The sequence below is a fragment of the Hypoxylon trugodes genome (genome assembly GCF_022578975.1).
Source record: "Hypoxylon trugodes strain CBS 135444 unplaced genomic scaffold F4822scaffold_3, whole genome shotgun sequence".
NCBI classification, from domain to species: domain Eukaryota; kingdom Fungi; phylum Ascomycota; class Sordariomycetes; order Xylariales; family Hypoxylaceae; genus Hypoxylon; species Hypoxylon trugodes.
Window position 1 is genome coordinate 3,091,837 of NW_026250018.1, and position 19,527 is coordinate 3,111,363.

Below are 19,527 nucleotides of genomic sequence, written 5' to 3' on the forward strand. Positions count from 1 at the left end.
CAGCCCACTGTATTTTCAGCTAGGCAGTCGGCGCTATTCTTCTCACAAGCTTTAACATAGCCTCAACGTAGCTTCAATTAAAGTACAACAGCTTCTATTTCATTTCTATTGAGTTAATTGGTTTTATACCGAAGTAAACTTAATTGAATAAGGCCTTTTGTTACTGCTGACAGTTATGTTGCCTCCGACCGTAATTAGGACTTGTCCTTCGGCAGACAACGATTTTCAGCCCTTGAGTGAATACCAAGCTCAAACTCCGGACACGTTCTTCGATGGAAAGCCTGTTCTATACTATCACGATGAGAATGTCAAGGCTTGGGTATCTGCAGAGCAATATGAACGCCTATACTTCTTCACCAAAGCTTCAGGAGATGGAAGCGCATCTTTAAATCCCACACCACCAGAATGCTACGCCTTAGAAAATAACTGGGGAAAGCATCTGCATGAAGAAAAAGTTGAAGTATTCGTAGCCTCAAGGTGAGTCTGCCTGTTGAATAGTGTTTACGGATAAAACTAGCTGACTCGTTTTATAGCAAGTTCATTCTCTTCTCCCACAGCAGTGGGACTGGTATTGAAATTCCCTACCCAGCTATCACACTCCATGCTCTCAAGAATTTCCGCCACGTAGAAAAACCTGACGAGGCTGCATCGAAGTTTATCGGAGTTTACATGCAGCTCGAATTCTCGGGTTCAGGCGAAGATGACGACGAGGGCTTCGACCCGATTGAACTCACACTCATTCCATACAAAGCATTGCCAAAAGAGCAACCACCTACAGAGGCAGTTACTGTCGATCCCTTGAATAGCGAGCGAGCTACCGCGCTATTTAACCAAGTATCGGCATGCTCAAATTTGCATCCTGATCCTCATGAAGAGGGCGAAGAAGAGGACGAGGATGATGATTTCGATCGCATTGTCTTTGAAGGGAATTCCGAAAGCGAAGCTGTTGAGGGATTGCCCGGTGTTTTTAGAGGGGACCTTAATGGCGGTCTCCCACCTCCGATGCCCGGGAGCTCTGGTTGGATTACTGCTGAAAATGTCAACCAATATTTTGACGAAGATGGAAATTGGATCGGAGGAGAGGACGGCGTGAGTGGTGAGCTCGGAGATGGCGCGGGCCGTGTCCGAGGTCGGGACGAAGTGGAGGAAGACGGCGCGAATGGAGTAGAAAATGGCGAGGATACGGATTCGAAACGCCCACGAACCGAATAAACGATTTCTAAATAGAGCGTCGAGGGCCCAGCGCTACAGACCCATGGTTTTCGCAGGTCTCTTCATTTGAGATGCGAGTCTGCCTCATAATCAATCAAGGATATGAATAAAAAATTCAATGTGTTGCTAAATTTATGAGATTCAATGAGGATTCGCTAGAGTAAGTTCTGTCATTGCCTTCGACAAAAATTATACTTATTAACAAATCATTAGTCCGTAGCTAATATTCTACGGGCCGCGCCGTCCCGTATACTGGCACGCGAACTCTTATGGCATGAAATGTTACCCGATAATCTGTCTTATATGTTACATGTTACAGAGGAAATTATATTGGTGACGCCCCAGCCCGGCCTATTCCAAAGCATATATCCAATACGGTGGTTAAAGATACAAGCAAATCGTTCACACAACAGAAGGAAAATTAAATCCCAATCCTCGCCCAACTAATTCTTCAAAAACCCCTTCGAATCATACAAACTCTCCACACTCACCCTCTTCCCCTTCGACTCCTCACGACTCAACCTCGCCGCATGCGACATGAGCTGACTACTCCTCTTCACACTATTCGTGCCAATATTCGCACTCATCCGCGAATCCAATCCCTGCAGCACAACCGTTCCTCTCCTACTTCTATTCACACTACCCCGGCGTATAGGACTTTTAGTCACAACCCCAACATCACTTAACGAGCCACCCCCAATCCCATTCGAAAGTTGCATGAACATGCCACTATTCCGCAACCCACCCCCAAGCGAGAGATAATTCTTTCCACCATTACTCTGCCGTCCGGGACTCGACCCCCCGCCTCGCATGCCCGGGAGCGTGGAACTGGCTACGCTGACGTCGCTCATGGTGCTGATTTGACTGTTCATTCGGCGCAGCTCGGTGATGGTGCTTGACATGCGTACGCTTTTGTTCTTTTTCACTGTTGATGCGCGGAGAGGCGGGACGCGGTCTTCATTGCTGGTGTTGGTGGCGGGGGTTATGGTTGTAACGGTGTCTTGCGAATAGATCGAGCCGTCGGAGGGCACGCTGCGTCGGGGTTGAGGAGGGGAGCGGGGACCGATTAGCATTGGTGAGCATGCTAGTGTGGGCGTTGCCATAGTGTCTTCGTTGCTTTGGCCATAGTTGGGGATGCGGAATCCGACCCGCGATTCTCGACCTGTTGACACGCTGCTTGATCGCCGAGATAATGTGACGTCGGATTTAGTGGTTGTGTCTGTGCTGCTGTTTGCGCTGGATCCACCTGAGGTCTCGTTGTAGGTGTAGATGTAACTGTCGTACACAGAGGATAGCCCCGCTTCGGAGATTACCGGGCTAGGTGCTCGTCGGTTACTTGGGGAGTTTAAGATTGTCCGTGGAGATGGCAATACTCCTCTCCGGGTGGGGGATGGCGTAGGTGTCTCAACGTATTGGCTGTCTTCTGGTATGGGTCTTGCGCCACTAGGTGGTTTCGGTCCCGATTCTTTTGGCATTTGCGTTGGTATCGGAGAGAAAACTTTTGATAGCCGCGCTGGGTTTTGTGGCGTTGTGACCGCCGTGAATGGGTCCTCAGTGTCGTTCATCGCGTGGATCATGAATGATGTTCGACTGCTAGGTAAAACCGCGGATTCTCTGTTCTGTCGTGATCCAGGTCGAGAAGCAGGTGTGGTATCGGGCGCAACAATTCCTCCCAAGGTTCCCCGACGAATTCGCAGGGGCGAGGGAACTTCCTCGTACTTATGTTTGGGGCTTGTCTCCCCAATTTGTCTCTGGCCAGAGAATCTGTTGACGTTGGTATCAATTCTCAAATCATTCGCGGGCGGGCTGCGAATTGACGCTTCTTCCATGCTATATAATGTCGATAAGGCAGATGATAATGTGCTACCGTTTGAAAACGGTCGCATTTGCTGGCTTTGCCTCATTCCTTCGGGGCTAGGAGTTGGCTCCGCTGACCTCCCGGCACGGCTTGGACTGGATAAGGCAGTGTGTATTTCCTGCAATGATTCCCTCTTTGGTGCAACGAGACTATCTACTTCCGATATCATGGAAACTTGTGAGATCTGCGACATGTGAGATATGTGCCGCGAATGCCTTGGAGTCTGCATCTGCCGTTGAGGTGATTGGTTCCTGGGGGTACAGCCCTCAAGTTTGGCATATGACATTGTTGCGGGGGCACTCTTGTGGTTCTTGACGGGGCTAACGTCGCCTCTATCCGAAGGTTCGTAGTTGATATCTGGATAGCCTCCGTTATGATAACTTTGACCTCTTCTCATGGGGAACCTTACGGATGAGAAGGGCGACATGAGTGTCTGTCGTCTTGAGCTCCTGTTTCCGTCCTGGAGTCTTTCGGCGGTCATCCGAAGGATCTCTGCCAGCTCTGTCTCCGTGGCGCTGTGCTTGAGTATCGGTTGTCTCTGTCCCTGTGGAATACCGATTGGAGCTGGGAGACGCGCTCCGCCTGCTAACTGTTGCGCGGCTTGGAAAGAAACCCTTTGTCTATATCGTGGATTGTGAACAATATCTGGTGGTGACTTTGATAAGTCATTGGAACTAGAACCAGGACTCGGGTTGTTACTAGGGCCATATGATCTTTGAGGACTTGTGTATGCTTGTTGTTGCTGTTGGTGGTGCTGCTGGCGAACCGAACGTGGTGGTGTTGTGGCATACGAAAACCGCTTCCCCTGCGCAACTTCCCTCGATTCTCGTTCGTCGTCACCTTCAGTGGGCGTCTCAAATTGCGCACCATCATCCGTCCCAGTATATGGTAGCGTGGGACTAACCTCTCCCATACCGCTCCGCGTCGACAGACGACTAAGAGAACGTCCTAGTCCTCCATCGAACCAGCTCACACGACGCTTGTGCTTCTGCTTCGACTTCCTTGGCGATGTAGTCGGTCCGTGAAGCGCGTCCTCGTCGATCCATGATGTCTTGCGTCGATGTTGGTACATGCCATATCCGCGTTGCTTCTCTGGGGAACGTTGCTTTTGTAACTGTTCCAGGCTTTGCGTATTGACGGTATCAACACTACCGCGACCACTTCCATCGTTTGCTGCTGAGAAACTACCCTGTCGTGATTTTGATGGAGATATGGAGGGCGCGACGTGTAGGCTTGAGCGGCGACTTTCACCTTCCTCCCGACCTACTTCGTCATCTTCCTTATCGACTGTTACCGGCTCGCCGATGAAGCTCTTTTTGCGTAGGCGTTTAGGTCCGGCGGTCTCCTCAGGGGTCTCGCCGAAGGCCTCGGCTACTGATATAGATGCCCGTCGTCGCCGCTCTTGTCGTTTGGCTAGCTTGATGAGGAGGGGTGCTAAGGCTGCGAAAAGCACCACGGCGCCGCCGACTGCGATGCCAGCTATGGCGCCTGTGGAAAGCGTTATTGGGGGGGCTTCAGCGGGACGGGGGATGACCCCATGGTCCTCGAGTTCGCTGGACATTGCTTCTGTTCCCAAAAAAAATCGCGTAATCCCCTAAGATTCAGTCTTGATCGATACGATTCCGAACTCCTGCGTTGTGCACTTATCCACAGTTGATTATCTATCCAGCCAATTATACTAATATCACATATAACCCAAATTAAACGAGTGTATAAAGACCTCACTGTCTCTCCATCACCTCCAATAGCAATCGAAATAGTAACGAACGTAACGGTAGCATAATACCTAAACAACTGGGATCAAAAAGAGGAAGAGGAAGAAACGCAGCATGGTATCCATCTAGCAAGAGAAAGTCAGGTCGACACTATGGGGGGTCAAGACACCCAAATCAAAACACAAATTAGACCACATATTAGCAGTAAACAAACTCTTATCATCCTACCAACTGAAGAATTTCGGAATGCGTCATACTATGCTATGAACCCCGCGGCTGGAATGCGTTGCTAACCCACACATATGATTATGCGCGCCGGCGTGTGCTCTGGAGAGCAGGATGCATTCCAGGCGACATCATCTACATCTCAATGGTTCTAAGACAGATATTTGGTCTAGATACCTAAAGATTGGGAATTTTATCGCATTACACGCACTTCGCCGCTATTCTTCACAGGGCCTAAATCTTTGGGATTTATTTATTATATGCACCGCCCTAGGTAGGAGTTATATGCTGTGAGGCCTATAATAACTTTGAAGCTATCGACGCGAAATGAATAGAATACATGCACGAAGCGAAAATTGGGAATTACATACAAGTAATTAGCGTACTAGGAAGATACGGAGGTAGAGCTAATCGAATAGGACATATCACGCAAGGAAACGACAACATTAGCCTCTTTAGTTCAATTCGTTGATATTGTTGAGATTGCTCCTCGATGCGTGTAAGAACTTCTGAGCACTAGGGAAAAAGATTCCAAAGATCTCTTACCAGAAGAGATGCGCCCCCAAAATGTGAACGAGCAACTGGGGTATGCTTTGCTTTGCTGTGCTTGCTTTTTTATGCTTCAAATCAGGACCTCAAACAATCAATCAATCCCACCGCCCCTGTTGTTTTGTTGAACGCCTACAAATGTTTCTTCATGTGCAATATCCCTTCCGGGCGAGACCGGCTTTACATTGTGGGGCGAAATCAGCGCAATCGTTTCAACATGGATGCTTTTGAATTCATCGTGTCTGCTCCTCCTAGAAATAGCACCCTGTCATAGCGAAAAAAGTCTCTGGGTGACATGATCAGACCCTGAAACATGATGCAAAATTTGATCATCAGTTACCGATTGATGAGTAAATATTTCCACCGAAACGAAGTTAAAATGAACGACTTGATCGATTTTCTTACGACATCCGGATGGGGTGTTGGTGTCTTCGAACGTGTCTCTCACGCAACTTCCTGACTAATTTCTGCTGAGGTGCCGTGACAGTAGTTACGGAGTCTTCTGTCACATACACAACGGGCTCTTTCCAGACGATCTCTTCAACTTGAGCACCATCTGTGACAGTTTGCGTGCTGACAACTTCGTACGATACGCCTGGCTCGGGAGTAAAAATCGGCGCAGGAGTTGTCGTTGGGGCCGGAGGCGGAGTGGAACTCGATGACGTGGGGGCAGCTGGCTCCGCAAGGGCGCCGAACTGCTGAGACGATGCTGCGGAAGACGGCGATTCAATGAAAGCGCCACCCGCAGGCGTAGTAGGCGTGTTTACGCTAGAAGGTGTGGGCGACGGGGTACTAGACGTAGTTGCCGAGTCACCACCAAATACACCATCGAACCAGCTCGAGGCAGCGGAAAGGGCAGAAGAGATTCCGGCACCAGCACCAGCAGCACCAGGTGTAGCGGATTGTGGGCCAGCCTGGATTTGGAGGTTACCTGGAAGGTTCTTGAGATTCAATGCGGAGCCATCTTCCTTAGCTAAAACTGCCGGGACATCGAATTCGCAAGAATTTTGTTCCTCGTCACTCTGAAGGGGGCCTTCGTTCACGAAGAGTTGGCAGTCTCGGATATCGCCAGAATCGTTCGTGCAGGTGTCAACAGCTTGCTGTAGGAAATCTTGGTCCCAACCACTCATGAAATCGCCATGGTATCCGAATCCTTCCAACCAAGTTAGCAATTGGTCTCAAAAATAAGATAGCTATTAGCTTACCTGTAGGATCACCGTTAGAAACGACGAATTGTCCATTACGACCCTGGAATGATTTGTCGTTGGTGTTCCAGATTGTCTCATAGAATAGAGTAACCAGGCGCTGGGGATGAGTGTCGGGGCAATCGCCATTGCCAACCAAGCTCGGGTATGCAACGTGGCTCTTGTGGTTCGTAGATGTGGTTTCGCCGTTCCAGCACGAAGGGAACATCAGTTCGATTCGAATGCCATCGGGGCAATTGGCATCGAGATAAGCCTTGTCAGGCAAATAATGGCGGAATAGTGAACCCTCGGCCGCCTTCGAATAATCCAAACAGTTAAATCCGATGGCTCGCTGCTCGAGGTCGTCCTGGCCGGTCTGTTTCAAGGCGGCCCAATCAGACTGAGGGGGGTCAGGCGATTTGGGATCTCCAACGGTATAGTCGCGGCGATAGTTGCTTCCAGCAATCATTTGAAATCCGGGTGGGAAGGCCGTGACGTTATCTCCACGGAGAAGATAATACCTATTTTGGACATTAGCATCTATATAATGTGTATACCTAGATAGTAATAGCATTTCGAAACTAGGAAGTCGTAGCCATAACTCGGTGGATAGTATGGTTGATGAAATGAGACCGGGGGTTATAATTAGGGGTAACCTTCCGCATCAACAAGAACATGTAGGAACAGGCAACACCAATCAAACAGTTACTTACGCAAGCATTCCACCAATTTGGGGGACAATATCGAATTCCTTGGTTTCGCTGTCCTGAAAGTAAAGAGCAGGGGTCCAATACGCAGACATGTCCTGCTTTACGGCGCATGAGGTACAGCTACCTCCATTGAGCTCACTGAAAGTAGCGCTGAGTGAGAATCCTAAACAAACGGTTAACAAACATCCCTCACTCATCTACCTCGATATATGCCGCTCTCGAAATGAAAATCGGCCGTCGCATGCGCAAGAGTACTTACCAGAAGAACCATGAACAGTATGGATATGCGGTGAGATCGAACCAGCATCCATGATCGGATCGATTCGAGCTAGACCCGTGCGACCTCGGCACTCCATGCGCCAGAAAGCCGAGACATTGGCGATAGCGCTCAAGAGAAGCAGGGCGGAAAAGCTTTTAGTTGCCATTTTAAGATCGCTAAGTTTGACCTAAATAGCGAAGTTTGGGAAGATAGGTTAAATAGAAATATCGGCGATGCTATTCAAGCGCGCCGCAGGAAATTCTTGAAGTCGAAGCGGTTGCTGTTCGGATGATATCCACGAGTTGCAGGTAGGTGTCACTTGAGAAAAGGGCTTTCCGTAAAGATGCTTCGTATTGAGGAAATGTGTAGCCGGCTTCCACTTTCCTTAGTTTCGGTACCAAGTTGTTTGTCGACAAACACAGTGGATATCGGCACTGGGATAGTGTACGACTCGGGGATTGTGGTAACCACCGAAGGTTGATTGGCAGACACTCTTAAGTCCCTTAGGTGGATAATAAGGCTATCGCCAATTCCGTCCACCTCGATTCCCCCAATTCCTTATTTCTATCAACTCGCGATTGCTATCCAGAGCGTTTGGGACAACTTCGATAGGCGTAAGTTGGTTATGTGACTGGTTTGTGAGTACAGGAAGCAGGATTGATGGCACAGAGTAAACACCAATTGCACGGTTTGATAACAGGTTGTGCGGATGGATGTAAGTTTTCTTGTCTGTGACCAGCCTCACTCAGTCGCGATATCAAACGGTGACGGATATTAACTTGCTTGTTCGGAGTCGAAAACGAATGCGATCAACACAAGAAAAATGAGCGTGATAATGGTCAAGGATCCAGATGAAAAGTCGAGATGATCAATCAAAGTGAGTAAAGAGCGTGGGTGACGTTTGGTCGTCGATAATACGAATGAATGGAATGCTTCGGTGGTGGTAAGGGTGAAGACCCAAAAGGAGCGAAAGAACAATCAAAGGAGAGGTGCTGGAGAGAGGCGGAGGGAGATATTCAAATTCTAGTAGGGCGAAGAAAGGGCTACGGTCGCGGGAGGGTAGGTGGGGACCTGTCGCATAAGGAGGTTGACCATCGTGAGACAGTACGGGGTAGGTACTATCCTGTGTACATGGGTACGTGACAGTATAGAGTTTACCTCCTATTATTGCACCTATGTGATTGGGTGTACACCATCCACACATGTACCTATGGTTATTTAGGGTACATCTACTAGGTATTATAGTCTATCAATATTTGATCGACATTATAATGCGAAAATGTGCAGGCTGTTGATTCGTTCCTATAGCTAGCGTATCATCTAATAGTACCTAACACGCACATCTCTATTATACAAACATTAAATACCTTTTAAGCCGCCGGAGCCCAACCTAACTACATACCTAATAACACTTAAAGTCTACATCCGATATCTTGGCAACGTGACAGTCTGGCTCTAGGGGATCCCTGCTAGATCGTCATTCCTACCGAAGAAAGATTAGGCAGCTTACCTGATTGGGAAATCTCCATGTCTGCTAGTGTTATGTCATCAAGGGGTTCCTTCCTTAAGTTATGCTTATTGGCTAAAAAGATTCAGGAACCGCCAGGAACAATATGGACAACCCCACAAGTACCACGACCCCATCTCTCCAATCTCCGTCCTGCATATGCCTACGTCAACTCTAACTTTCGGCAATCAGAGCCTTCTCTTCCTTTCGGCTTAATGATTGAATCACCCGAAAAAAAGGTAAAAAAGAAAAGTCTCACCCTTAAAGGCAAACAGTCTTATCAATCGGAATAAAAGGCTCCCCGCGTTGTCAGAAGGTTTGCCCTATAAGATTAACAAATCGGAGATGATATAATGTAACATAACACATGTACCAACGACCCGTCCTTGTTAATAAGCGGTCTACCTAGTGCGAGCGATATTCAACTTTCCGTGTGCTGCGTGGAATATGTAACAGCAATATTACAGGACAGCACCTACATATGTACCCAGGTACCCAGGTAGGTATTTGAGACCGCCGAGGTACCAAGGGACATTGAAAGCTTGAGGCATATTTGTATACACCTGTTTGTCGCGCACTATATAAATGTTTGCATTGCCCACTTGGTTGCATTTCTATGTGATGCATTAAAATCCTCAAAATCGTATCGATTCTGGAATATGGGAACACATACAACCTGCCTTTTTTCACCTCATCTGTGTCGCATTTTGCTACCAACATAAGGTTCTGTAAAAACTTTATGTACCTGCCAAGTATCAACTTAAACAATTAAGCTAAGGGAGGGGCAGATGAGAAATTCCAGGTTCCTGAAACAAGTCTCAGGCCTCAAGGAGATTAGCCAATAAGAATTAGACTTTTGAGTTGATGATTACTACGTTGGGAATGTCACCCTGGCCCTCGCGTAAACCTTGCTGTGCCTTAGCTAACATAACTTCCGCTCCTTTGTAATAACCTACGCGACGATGTACTAAATACCTAACCAGCTAACGTATAAAAAATCTAATTGATTTTCGTCCAAGCAAATTCGTACAAGGCCATGATAGTGATGCCCCGTCAAATCCAAGCCCAACCGATAATTACTCGTCACTCGTAGGTATGCACGCCGCAAAGGTGCAATATTGAGGCACAAGACCTCCTGTCATATCGGTTAATTGTACCGTCACTAGCGTTTCCGTCCGATGTCTACCGTATACACGTACCTGGAAAAATTATGACGACATGATCCGCGGGATGGAAATTTTTCTGGTCGTACAACGGGGGGGATATACCTTATCATTGGTCTCTTCTAGAAAACGTTATTCAGCTCATCGTAATTAAATTCCAGTGTCATGGGATATTTTTACTTAACCACCTGCTATAATTGTGATTTGTTACGATAGTAAATCGATCCTCATTTTGCTTAAACTTCTATCGCATGAATATTTCATGGGGATTCTCCTAATAATCTTTACGCAGAACAGCACTATATAATTACTTGCTTACCTTTGCAAGAATGTCTTTTACCGGAAGTATGGCACTTGTACGGTTTATGGAATACATTAGAGGGGAGAATCAGTGCAGTGACATTCACAAATGAGTTGTCAGTGCCTGGCTTTGATATTCATACAACAGCCCCAGCTGAAGTCCTTCGTTCGTAGCGATCGCCACACTGCAAAAGGGGGATCGCCACTATAGCATCCTGAAATATCCAGTATACCAGGCTGGTACCGATCAGCGTAGAACAAAACAACGCCTCATCGACAAGTTAGTCTCCCAATTCTGATACCAAAGGACTGGCATCTGGATAATATCGTCCAGAGCTGATTGTATGATGGATTTTACATAATCTCGATTTAATTGCCAAGATATAAGATCGGAATCGCATAGATATTGTGAATGGAAGCTGAATTGAAAATCGAATCGGTTGCATATGTGGGTACACGTATATTTAGTGGGGTAAATGGTTAGTTCGACTGAATAAAGTTCTGACAGAGCCATTGTGTGATTACATAAGGAATGGAGTGATACTCAGCCACACTTCTACAAGTCGGTTCTCCGACTCCGACATCACTAGCCACATTTCAGGCGGACCCATTAATGTTGGCAGTACCTAATCGCATGACTTTGAATCTGTGAGAAAGCGAAAGCATATGCAACTGATTTCTAGATCAACACCGTGGCCATTGGAGGCGCAACTTAATAATGTGGCATCCTTGACATGACGAAATTCTTTTTTTCTCCCGCGCGACCATGGACGATCTCTCAGGACTTGATTGGTCCTCGACCAATTCGGGCAAAAACAACAATAAGCCCGCCCCTATGAACCCCATGAACCCGCCGACATTCTATCCCTCTTTACGCCCGACTCCGTCTCCTCAACCTTCCGGTCGATCTACACCGCTATCCACCCAAGTCTCTGGCTTCAACGCCCCTAAGCCAAACCCCTCGAAACCGGCAGCCGACAGCTTCAGCGGTCTCGTGAGCTTTAGCGGCAACAAGAGTAACACTAATCTAAGTCTCCGAGAACGTCAGGAGCAATTAGAGGCACAGAAACGCCAGAAAGAGGCGGAGCAAAGACAAAAACTACAATCGCAATATGGCGGTGGTCAATTTTGGGATAGTATTGGGCAGGGCTCGACGCCGGCATCTAGGACTATCTCTCCAGCTATTCCATCAGCTGGAAGTGGGGTAGGAAATCAGAATGGATATAAGAAAAACGATGATGATGATCTATTCGCTGCATTCAATCGAGATACGAAGGTGGACAATGCTAGCTATTTCCCCCCACCGGAACAGCAACAGTCCAGGAAAAGTACGCCAGCGAATACCGCTCAGCTTGACCTGACCAATGCTAGTGCGTGGAATAAGCCCGCAGCATCAAAGGGGGGCGAGCTTGGCGATGATGATGATCCCTTTGGCTTGGGCCAAGTGGAATCTCAACCGCAGCGGCAACAAACGCTTGAAGCGGACGAGGATGATGACTTACTAGGAGATCTGGGTAAGCCGGTTGATGAGGTACGACGGAAAACTCAGGCTGCTCAACCAAAACCAGAACCCGGCCGACCTATTGAAGAGTCAGATTCCGATTCCGAGCCTGAAATTGCCCCAAGAGGAGGTAGCTCAGATCCATTCGACAAAGCAGTAGCTGAATTAGTTGATATGGGGTTCACAGCCGAGAACGCAAGACGAGGTTTAACAGAAAGCGGCGCAGGTCTAAATGTTCAAGCTGCAGTTGGGTGGCTTTTGGACGACGCACATAGGCAAGCTCGTAACAAGCAGGGTCCCTCTGAACCCGCCCCTGAGCGTGCTAGAAGAGACGAGAACCGCTCCAGGAATCGTGGTAGTCCGGCTTGGATGAATGCAGATCAAGCCGACGACGTTCCTTCTCGGAGAGATAATGACTCCCCCGCTTCTGGGGATGACTTCTCGAAGAGGGCAGCGGCAATGGGCTCGAGTTTCTTTAAGACGGCCAACTCCCTCTGGAAAAGTGGTCAAAAACAGGTCCAAAAGGCAGTTGCTGATTTCCAGCAAGAAGGTGGTGATCTTAGCCAGCCAAAATGGATGCGTTCCGCTCAGCAAGAAAGATCACATTCTGGAGGGCGCGGATCTGAGACCGCGACTGACGAAGCTTTAATGCTAGAAGCTGGTATGCGGCCAGAGAGACAACCACCCAGGCCTACCCAAAACCGACATGCTGATCCTCGAGACCGGTCCCCAGCTTTACCTAGTCGATTAGCCGCCAATTCTCCCGGGGTTCCTAAATGGCAACAAGCAGCACAGCCAAGTTCCCACGATCCTCGTGCACGGTTGAATAAACAAGCTATTGAGGAGCAAAGCGCACAAGCATATGTGAGCCCCGCAAGGAGGAAGAAAGCAACGCCCCAACCAACACCCCAACCCGAGCCCGAGGCAGATCTCCTGTTTGGACAACCCACTCAACAGCCTTCCCGATCCCAACCTCAGCCTCAACGTTCAGCTCAATCACCAGTTCCTACGACCAAAAGACCCACCCAAGCCTCATCAAGAACTATTACACCGCGGCCACCAGCACCCACCCGAAAAGTGCCTAGCGTCTCTTCATCGGTTTTGGAAGCTTCTACGCGACATCGTCTCGAAGGAACTGCACATTTCAAACGAGGAGACTACGATGCTGCACATACAAGTTACACGAATTCGCTAGCTGGCGTGCCACAATCACACCCTATCTGTATCATTCTCCTCACTAACCGCGCCCTCACTGCGCTCAAAACTGGCAGCCCTAAGCAGGCTGTCGGTGACGCAGATGCTGCGATTGGAATCATAGGACCATCCCATGGTGAAGGTGAAAAGGTTACATTGCCTGATGGCGAATCTCGCGATATGAAGGATCTATACGGCAAAGCGCTTAGCCGGAAGGCCGAGGCGCTTGAGCAGATGGAGAAATGGGCAGACGCTGGAAATGTCTGGCAGCAATGCGTCGAAGCAGGTGTCGGGGGTGCCAATGCTATTGCTGGCCGGCAGCGGTGTCAAAAGGCACTTGCTCCTAAACCCAAACCTACGCCTAAACCCGCGCAAGCAGCCCGACCGCGGCCGAAACCATCTGCTGTATCAGACCTCAACCCACAAAAAAGTTCGGAAGCCGTACAACGCCTCCGGGAAGCTAATAAAGCAGCTGAAGCGGCCGATGATGAGAAATTCGCTCTCGGTGAAAAAGTTGACGCAAAGATCGCTGCTTGGCGAGATGGCAAACGGGATAATCTACGGGCACTTCTTGGAAGTCTTGACCAGGTGCTATGGGAAGGTAGCGGGTGGAAAAAAATTGGCTTGCACGAGTTGGTAGTTGCAAACAAAGTCAAGATACACTACATGAAGGCCATTGCCAAGTGTCACCCTGACAAGGTAGGTTTTTCCCTCTATTTCCTCCAATACCTTTATGCTCTAAGTTCTGCGCATCCACCCCTATTGACTTCCAATCGCTAATTTACACATCTCAGCTACCACAAGATGCCAATACGGAGGTAAGACTAATCGCCGGTACGGTATTTGCCACTTTGAATGAGAGTTGGGATAAATTCAAGGCAGAGAACGGATTGTAGAATTTTGTCGGTACTTTCGGAGAGGGAAGTGTACCAGATTTAGATGAGGCAACGAAATAGAGAAATGAGACTACGAATTTACGGTGCGGCACAGCAATCGCAAACGGCAATCCCGATTCAACTTAGTGCCACCACACAAGCCAAGCAGTTATAGCATAGGATATCCCAGACCCCCCCAGACCCCAGGTTTAGGAAGTAGATGAAAAAAAGAACCAGTGGCGAATCAAGATGATGGTAGTTGATAAATTAGTCTTCTTAGAAGAGTATTCAATCACATCCCATTCATATTAATGCCCCGGATTTTCCAAATCCTCTAATCCTTCCTCCGCGTGACTTTCCGCCTAGTCAGGCCACCGAATGAACGGAAGTCTGGGACGCCTGTCCTTTTGTAATTCATTGTGCATCGGCGCCGGGGATTCGGGTCATGGATATAAATCCAATTGGGGGAACAAAACAATGAATTTTCTTTTTTCTTTGTCTCGTCTTTAACTTGACGTAGTTTAAAGATGACATGGAAAAGTCATGATGCATCATTGATAGATCCGACAACAAGAATTGTAGGAATAAGAATAATTTGTCAACCTTCAAGAAGTTGCCCCAATGAGCAGGTTATCAACCCATTGGTAGAAGTAAGAAACAGCTAAGATTGCTTACACCATAAAGAGTCCTATCGCCGATATAAGACCGCTAGCGAAGAAAACCGCCCAGACATCCCCGCTAGATCGACGTCATTTTCTAACGATTTCGTCTTTTCTTCTCTAGGAACTCCAGGTTTAATCCTTTAGGTTACGTCAAAAATTTCCTATTCTGTTGTATATCCTTGGTTATAGTCGTAAGGCTTTTGGCGCGGCGAGCCCCAGCCCGGATTACCAAAAACGGAAATCCGAAGATGAGTCGTTTCCTTCTTAGCGCCACCCATCGAAACGTTCTAGCATGCATACCTAGCCTAGGTACCCTAATTGCCCCAATTTACCTAGGTATCTAGCGTACCTAGGTTACCACGAGTTTCTTTCCAATCTCCTTTGTCCCGGTGTCTTTTCAGGTCGATAGCGGCATCGACCAGGCCGAGTTAGGGGGTTGATAGTGGACTTCGTGGATGCTCTATTGGGGCCCCTTATAGGTACCTAGGTACATCTCCAGCTAGGATCGATCCCATGCTCGCACGCTGGATGTTATGTGAGTGATGTTAGGATGGGGTTTTTAATGGAGACCCCTAAATTTCTGGGGGGTAATCGGGGCCCCGATACGATGCATCCATCTTGAGTTTTGTTGCTGTCCAGGCGCTTTCTTAACTGAGAGCGTACGAGCTAAGCAACTAAAGATGTAACTAATCTCATTTAGCTCGTCAATTCATCGCTCTCGCCCCTTTTGAAGGTTTACGCTTGCAGTGATTAAATGAGATAATGCGATATGACCCTTACCCAAACTTAACTTTCTCCCCCAGGTCTGATCATATCATCCTAAACCCGATTCGCCATCGCGGGCCCCCCTTCTCCTACTCTACTCCTCATCAACCTCATCTGAACCTGGGGCTGGAACATGGGATTTCTCCAACATTTGAAAAAGTCGCGAAGGGGGCCTGTGTGCGCGAACGACGAACTCCATCATCTCCACGAAAACTCCAGGTTGTCCAGGTCTTGCTCCAGGTCTCCCCCCCCTCCACATTCCACATTCCACATCAGCGCTCCGCCGGTTCAGGTACGACGCCATGCCATCTCTGTCGATCCCGTGGGTTTTTTACCCCACTTATGGATGAGTAGCTGCCCCCAAAGTCCCAGTTTTATTTTTCCTCTACCAGCTACGACTCCGTATTTTGGTGTACTTGCTGGTTGGAGACCCCGGCTTCCGTGCTCTTCTTGGATTAGGATTGGGTTGCTGCGTAGCGGTCTATAACAAGGCTCTCTGACCTACCCTTTGTATCACCCTTACGTGCAGCTTCGATTATATATAATGTCATTCTTCATCAATTTTATTTTGATTCAACAACCTTATTTCCTCACTCGGGTCTCTTTTCCTTGTCTTGTGTCTGTATAAACGAGTATACAACATATACCTTGGTACATTTTTATAGTCCAGGTATAGCTCTGATCACCAGCAGCACATACATACATACACATATCCCCCCGTCATACGTACATACAGATCGACGCGGGAAAAAAAATTTATATATAGACCCTGGACGTGCTTACACGACCCCCGTCAAAACTCAACATCGATTATCTTCTCCCACCGGCCCGTAAGGAAGAGGCCTCGTTATTATAAAAGGCATCGAATCATCCCGACTCAACTCAGCTTGACGATATTTTCAAAAGCAAAAGTCTAGGGCTAGTCTCACAATCTTCACAATGGGGAAATTCTTCGGCCTTCGGGGCGATTGGCTTAATTATGCCATCGGTATAATTGCAGGAACTGATTTCCTGCTATTCGGTTATGGTAAAACATCTCCTTCATCTACGCGCAAACCCACAGAAAGCCTAACAAATTACAGACCAGGGTGTCATGGGCGGAATTCTCACTATGCACCAATTTCTTGATGATTTCCCTGCCATCAATCCCAATGGCACAAAAGACCCTCTCGAACAAGCACAACGATCTTCCACTCAGGGTATCTCAGTTGCAGCATATAACTTGGGATGCTTTGTCGGCGCTGTTGCTACTATCTTCATTTCTAATCCCCTCGGCCGTCGGCGCATGATCATACTCGGCACTACTATTATGGTTATCGGTGCCATCCTGCAAGCTAGCGCCACTACTCTCCCGCACTTAATTATTGGACGAATCATCACCGGATTAGGAAACGGCGGTAACACATCGACAGTACCCACCTGGCAGTCAGAAACATCGCGCGCACACAAGCGCGGTAAATTGGTTATGATAGAAGGTGCCCTTATCACCTGCGGTATCATGATCAGTTACTGGATTGATCTTGGCTGCAGTTTCGTCGAAGGCAGCAGTGTTGCCTGGAGATTTCCGCTTGCCTTCCAAATCGTCTTCTGTCTGCTCATCTTGGCTACCATCTGGAACCTGCCCGAGTCTCCACGATGGCTGATCCTCAAGGACCGCGAAGAGGAAGCCCGAGAAGTTCTTGCTGCTTTAATGGATACCGAGATTCACAACAAGGAAGTCGAGAACGAATTTACGGCTATCAAGGAGACCGTCGCTGAGATGTCTAAGGGCAGTTTTGCCGACCTATTCACTATGGACAAGGACCGGTACGTTATTATGGAGTTTATCAATTTGCGTACACAAAATTCTAATTTTGAAATAGAAACTTCCACCGAACTGTGCTCGCTTTTGTCAACCAAATGTTCCAGCAAATCTCTGGCATCAACCTTATCACCTACTACGCTCCTGTTATCTACAGCGGACTTGGCATGAGCGATTTCATGGCTAGACTTCTCGCTGCTGTTAACGGCACTGAATACTTCATCGCTTCGTGGCCCGCTGTGTTCCTTGTTGAGCGCGTTGGTCGCCGAAAGCTCATGCTTGTTGGTGCTGCTGGCCAAGCTATTAGTATGGCGGTCCTAGCTGGTGTAAACTCAAACCCAGACAGCAAGAGCGCTCAAGCCTGTGCTGTCGCCTTCCTGTTTGTCTTCAACACATTTTTCGCCATCGGTTGGTTAGGAATGAGTATGTGCAATTCCTCCTTTTTTCTTATCTACCCACTTATCCCTTACATCTTATACCGAGACATCGTCCCATGTCTCTGTCAAACCATATTTGGCATTACATATTTAATTATAAGAACTCGGCTAACTTTTTTGCTACAACAGCTTGGCTATACCCTGCTGAGATTACTACGCTCCGAACCCGTGCGCCCGCGAATGCGTTGTCCACCTCTTCGAACTGGATATTTAACTTCATGGTTGTCATGATCACGCCCGTAGCATTCCAGAGCATCAAGTACCAGACTTACATCATCTTCGCGGTCATCAACGCATTTATGGTTCCCTCGGTTTACTTCTTCTTCCCCGAGACCGCCTACCGATCTCTCGAGGAAATGGACTCTATCTTCCACAAGGTCAAGGGCGCCAAGGGCTGGTTTACCGTTGTCCACACCGCTCAAAACGAACCCCGTCGCTACGGAAAGAATGGCGAGCTACTCATTGCTTACGAGGAGACTGACGAGCATAAGGCGCACGTCGCTCCTGCAGAGCATCATGAGGGCGGCCCCGGTTCTGGCACGGCTTCGGTTGAGACGGATGCGGAGAAGGCGTCAGGCGGCGTGTTTGTTGAGAACCGCCATTAAACTTTGGGTTCTAGCCTGAAGTGACCGGACTTATACCATTTTTGTTATGAATTTTTTTTAGATACCTCGACTTTTTAGTCTTTCTCTGAGATATGCTACTCGCTACCCTCCTTATATATATAGATGCAGGAATACCCTGAGATGGGATGGGAGAAAGGAAATGTTTATTTTGAAACTACCCAATATTCCAGTCATGTTGTTTTTCGCGATAGATATCCATCATTGGGAGATACGATAACTTCAAAAGCGCCATAAGGGCTGAATTGAGAAAGATGTTCTAAAACATTAAATTTCATTGATTATTTTGTGATTTGTGGAGTCTATTGTATACATCTATGATTGACTACCTAGGTACCTAGGTACCTAGTTACTCTCTTGATTCTACTATTACTATAGTCCCAATTTTGTCTACTACAGACACAATACAACTATTGGAAGTGTCTTTTATTTTGCACTTACCAGAGTGTTGGTGGACCAGTTCATAATAACAAGGATGTGTTCGGCATCACCGTTGGGGTCGACAATAGGCTTTTACATCTACCTAGGTAATTTCTATTCCCCCCTATTTTCCCTCTCCCTCTTGTAGCAATAACGGTTGACGAATAAGCTACAAGAATGGGTATAGTTTAATGATCAATTTAATTTTAGAACAACTAAATGGTACTAAATAGTATTAAGAGGTATTACTACTGTCTAGGTTCCTATATGACTACGAATCCAGAGACTTCTAATAAATTTTTTTTCCCATGTCCATCGTTAGTTATTTCGTTTGTAGTTTTGTATTTGTAATCGCAATATTATTAATGGATATCTCACAGTCTACATTCTATGTTTCTTGTATTAGAAAAACAATCGCGCCTGGAGTCATGTAGACTATCAGCCTACTATTCACCTATAGGGCGGTAAAACATCCACCTCATCAAATGATTAATACTACAAGCCCAATTTTACGATCCTAAATTGAATTATCATGTTAAGTGTATCCTGAGGTCATATTTGCGGTAT

At 47.5% G+C, this 19,527-nt stretch overlaps 5 protein-coding genes across 5 annotated transcripts; 3 read left to right on the top strand and 2 right to left on the bottom strand.

The window, feature by feature from the left end:
• The first annotated feature begins 26 nt into the window (after positions 1-26).
• Positions 27-1,460, top strand: F4822DRAFT_184599 (regulator of volume decrease after cellular swelling-domain-containing protein). Its single transcript, XM_051453456.1, has 3 exons — positions 27-477; positions 534-1,372; positions 1,426-1,460. The coding sequence occupies exons 1-2, from the start codon at positions 176-178 to the stop codon at positions 1,210-1,212; spliced, it is 981 nt and encodes a 326-aa protein (XP_051317167.1). The 5' UTR covers positions 27-175; the 3' UTR covers positions 1,213-1,372; positions 1,426-1,460.
• Positions 1,435-4,878, bottom strand: F4822DRAFT_184607 (uncharacterized protein). Its single transcript, XM_051453457.1, has one exon. It carries the CDS (start codon positions 4,629-4,631, stop codon positions 1,656-1,658), a length of 2,976 nt encoding a protein of 991 aa, XP_051317168.1. The 5' UTR covers positions 4,632-4,878; the 3' UTR covers positions 1,435-1,655.
• A 997-nt stretch (positions 4,879-5,875) lies between these two features.
• F4822DRAFT_184620 (uncharacterized protein) lies at positions 5,876-8,229 on the bottom strand. Its single transcript, XM_051453458.1, has 4 exons — positions 7,713-8,229; positions 7,457-7,616; positions 6,765-7,264; positions 5,876-6,712 (listed from the first exon to the last, which is right to left on the bottom strand). The coding sequence occupies exons 1-4, from the start codon at positions 7,876-7,878 to the stop codon at positions 5,961-5,963; spliced, it is 1,578 nt and encodes a 525-aa protein (XP_051317169.1). The 5' UTR covers positions 7,879-8,229; the 3' UTR covers positions 5,876-5,960.
• Positions 8,230-11,299: 3,070 nt separating this feature from the next.
• On the top strand, positions 11,300-14,895 carry F4822DRAFT_396597 (uncharacterized protein). The gene is made up of 2 exons (XM_051457538.1): positions 11,300-14,076; positions 14,172-14,895. The coding sequence occupies exons 1-2, from the start codon at positions 11,449-11,451 to the stop codon at positions 14,271-14,273; spliced, it is 2,730 nt and encodes a 909-aa protein (XP_051317170.1). The 5' UTR covers positions 11,300-11,448; the 3' UTR covers positions 14,274-14,895.
• Positions 14,896-16,326: 1,431 nt separating this feature from the next.
• F4822DRAFT_184647 (general substrate transporter) lies at positions 16,327-18,964 on the top strand. The gene is made up of 4 exons (XM_051453459.1): positions 16,327-16,706; positions 16,762-17,485; positions 17,542-17,903; positions 18,047-18,964. Exons 1-4 carry the CDS (start codon positions 16,619-16,621, stop codon positions 18,520-18,522), a joined length of 1,650 nt encoding a protein of 549 aa, XP_051317171.1. The 5' UTR covers positions 16,327-16,618; the 3' UTR covers positions 18,523-18,964.
• The last annotated feature ends 563 nt before the right edge of the window (positions 18,965-19,527 follow it).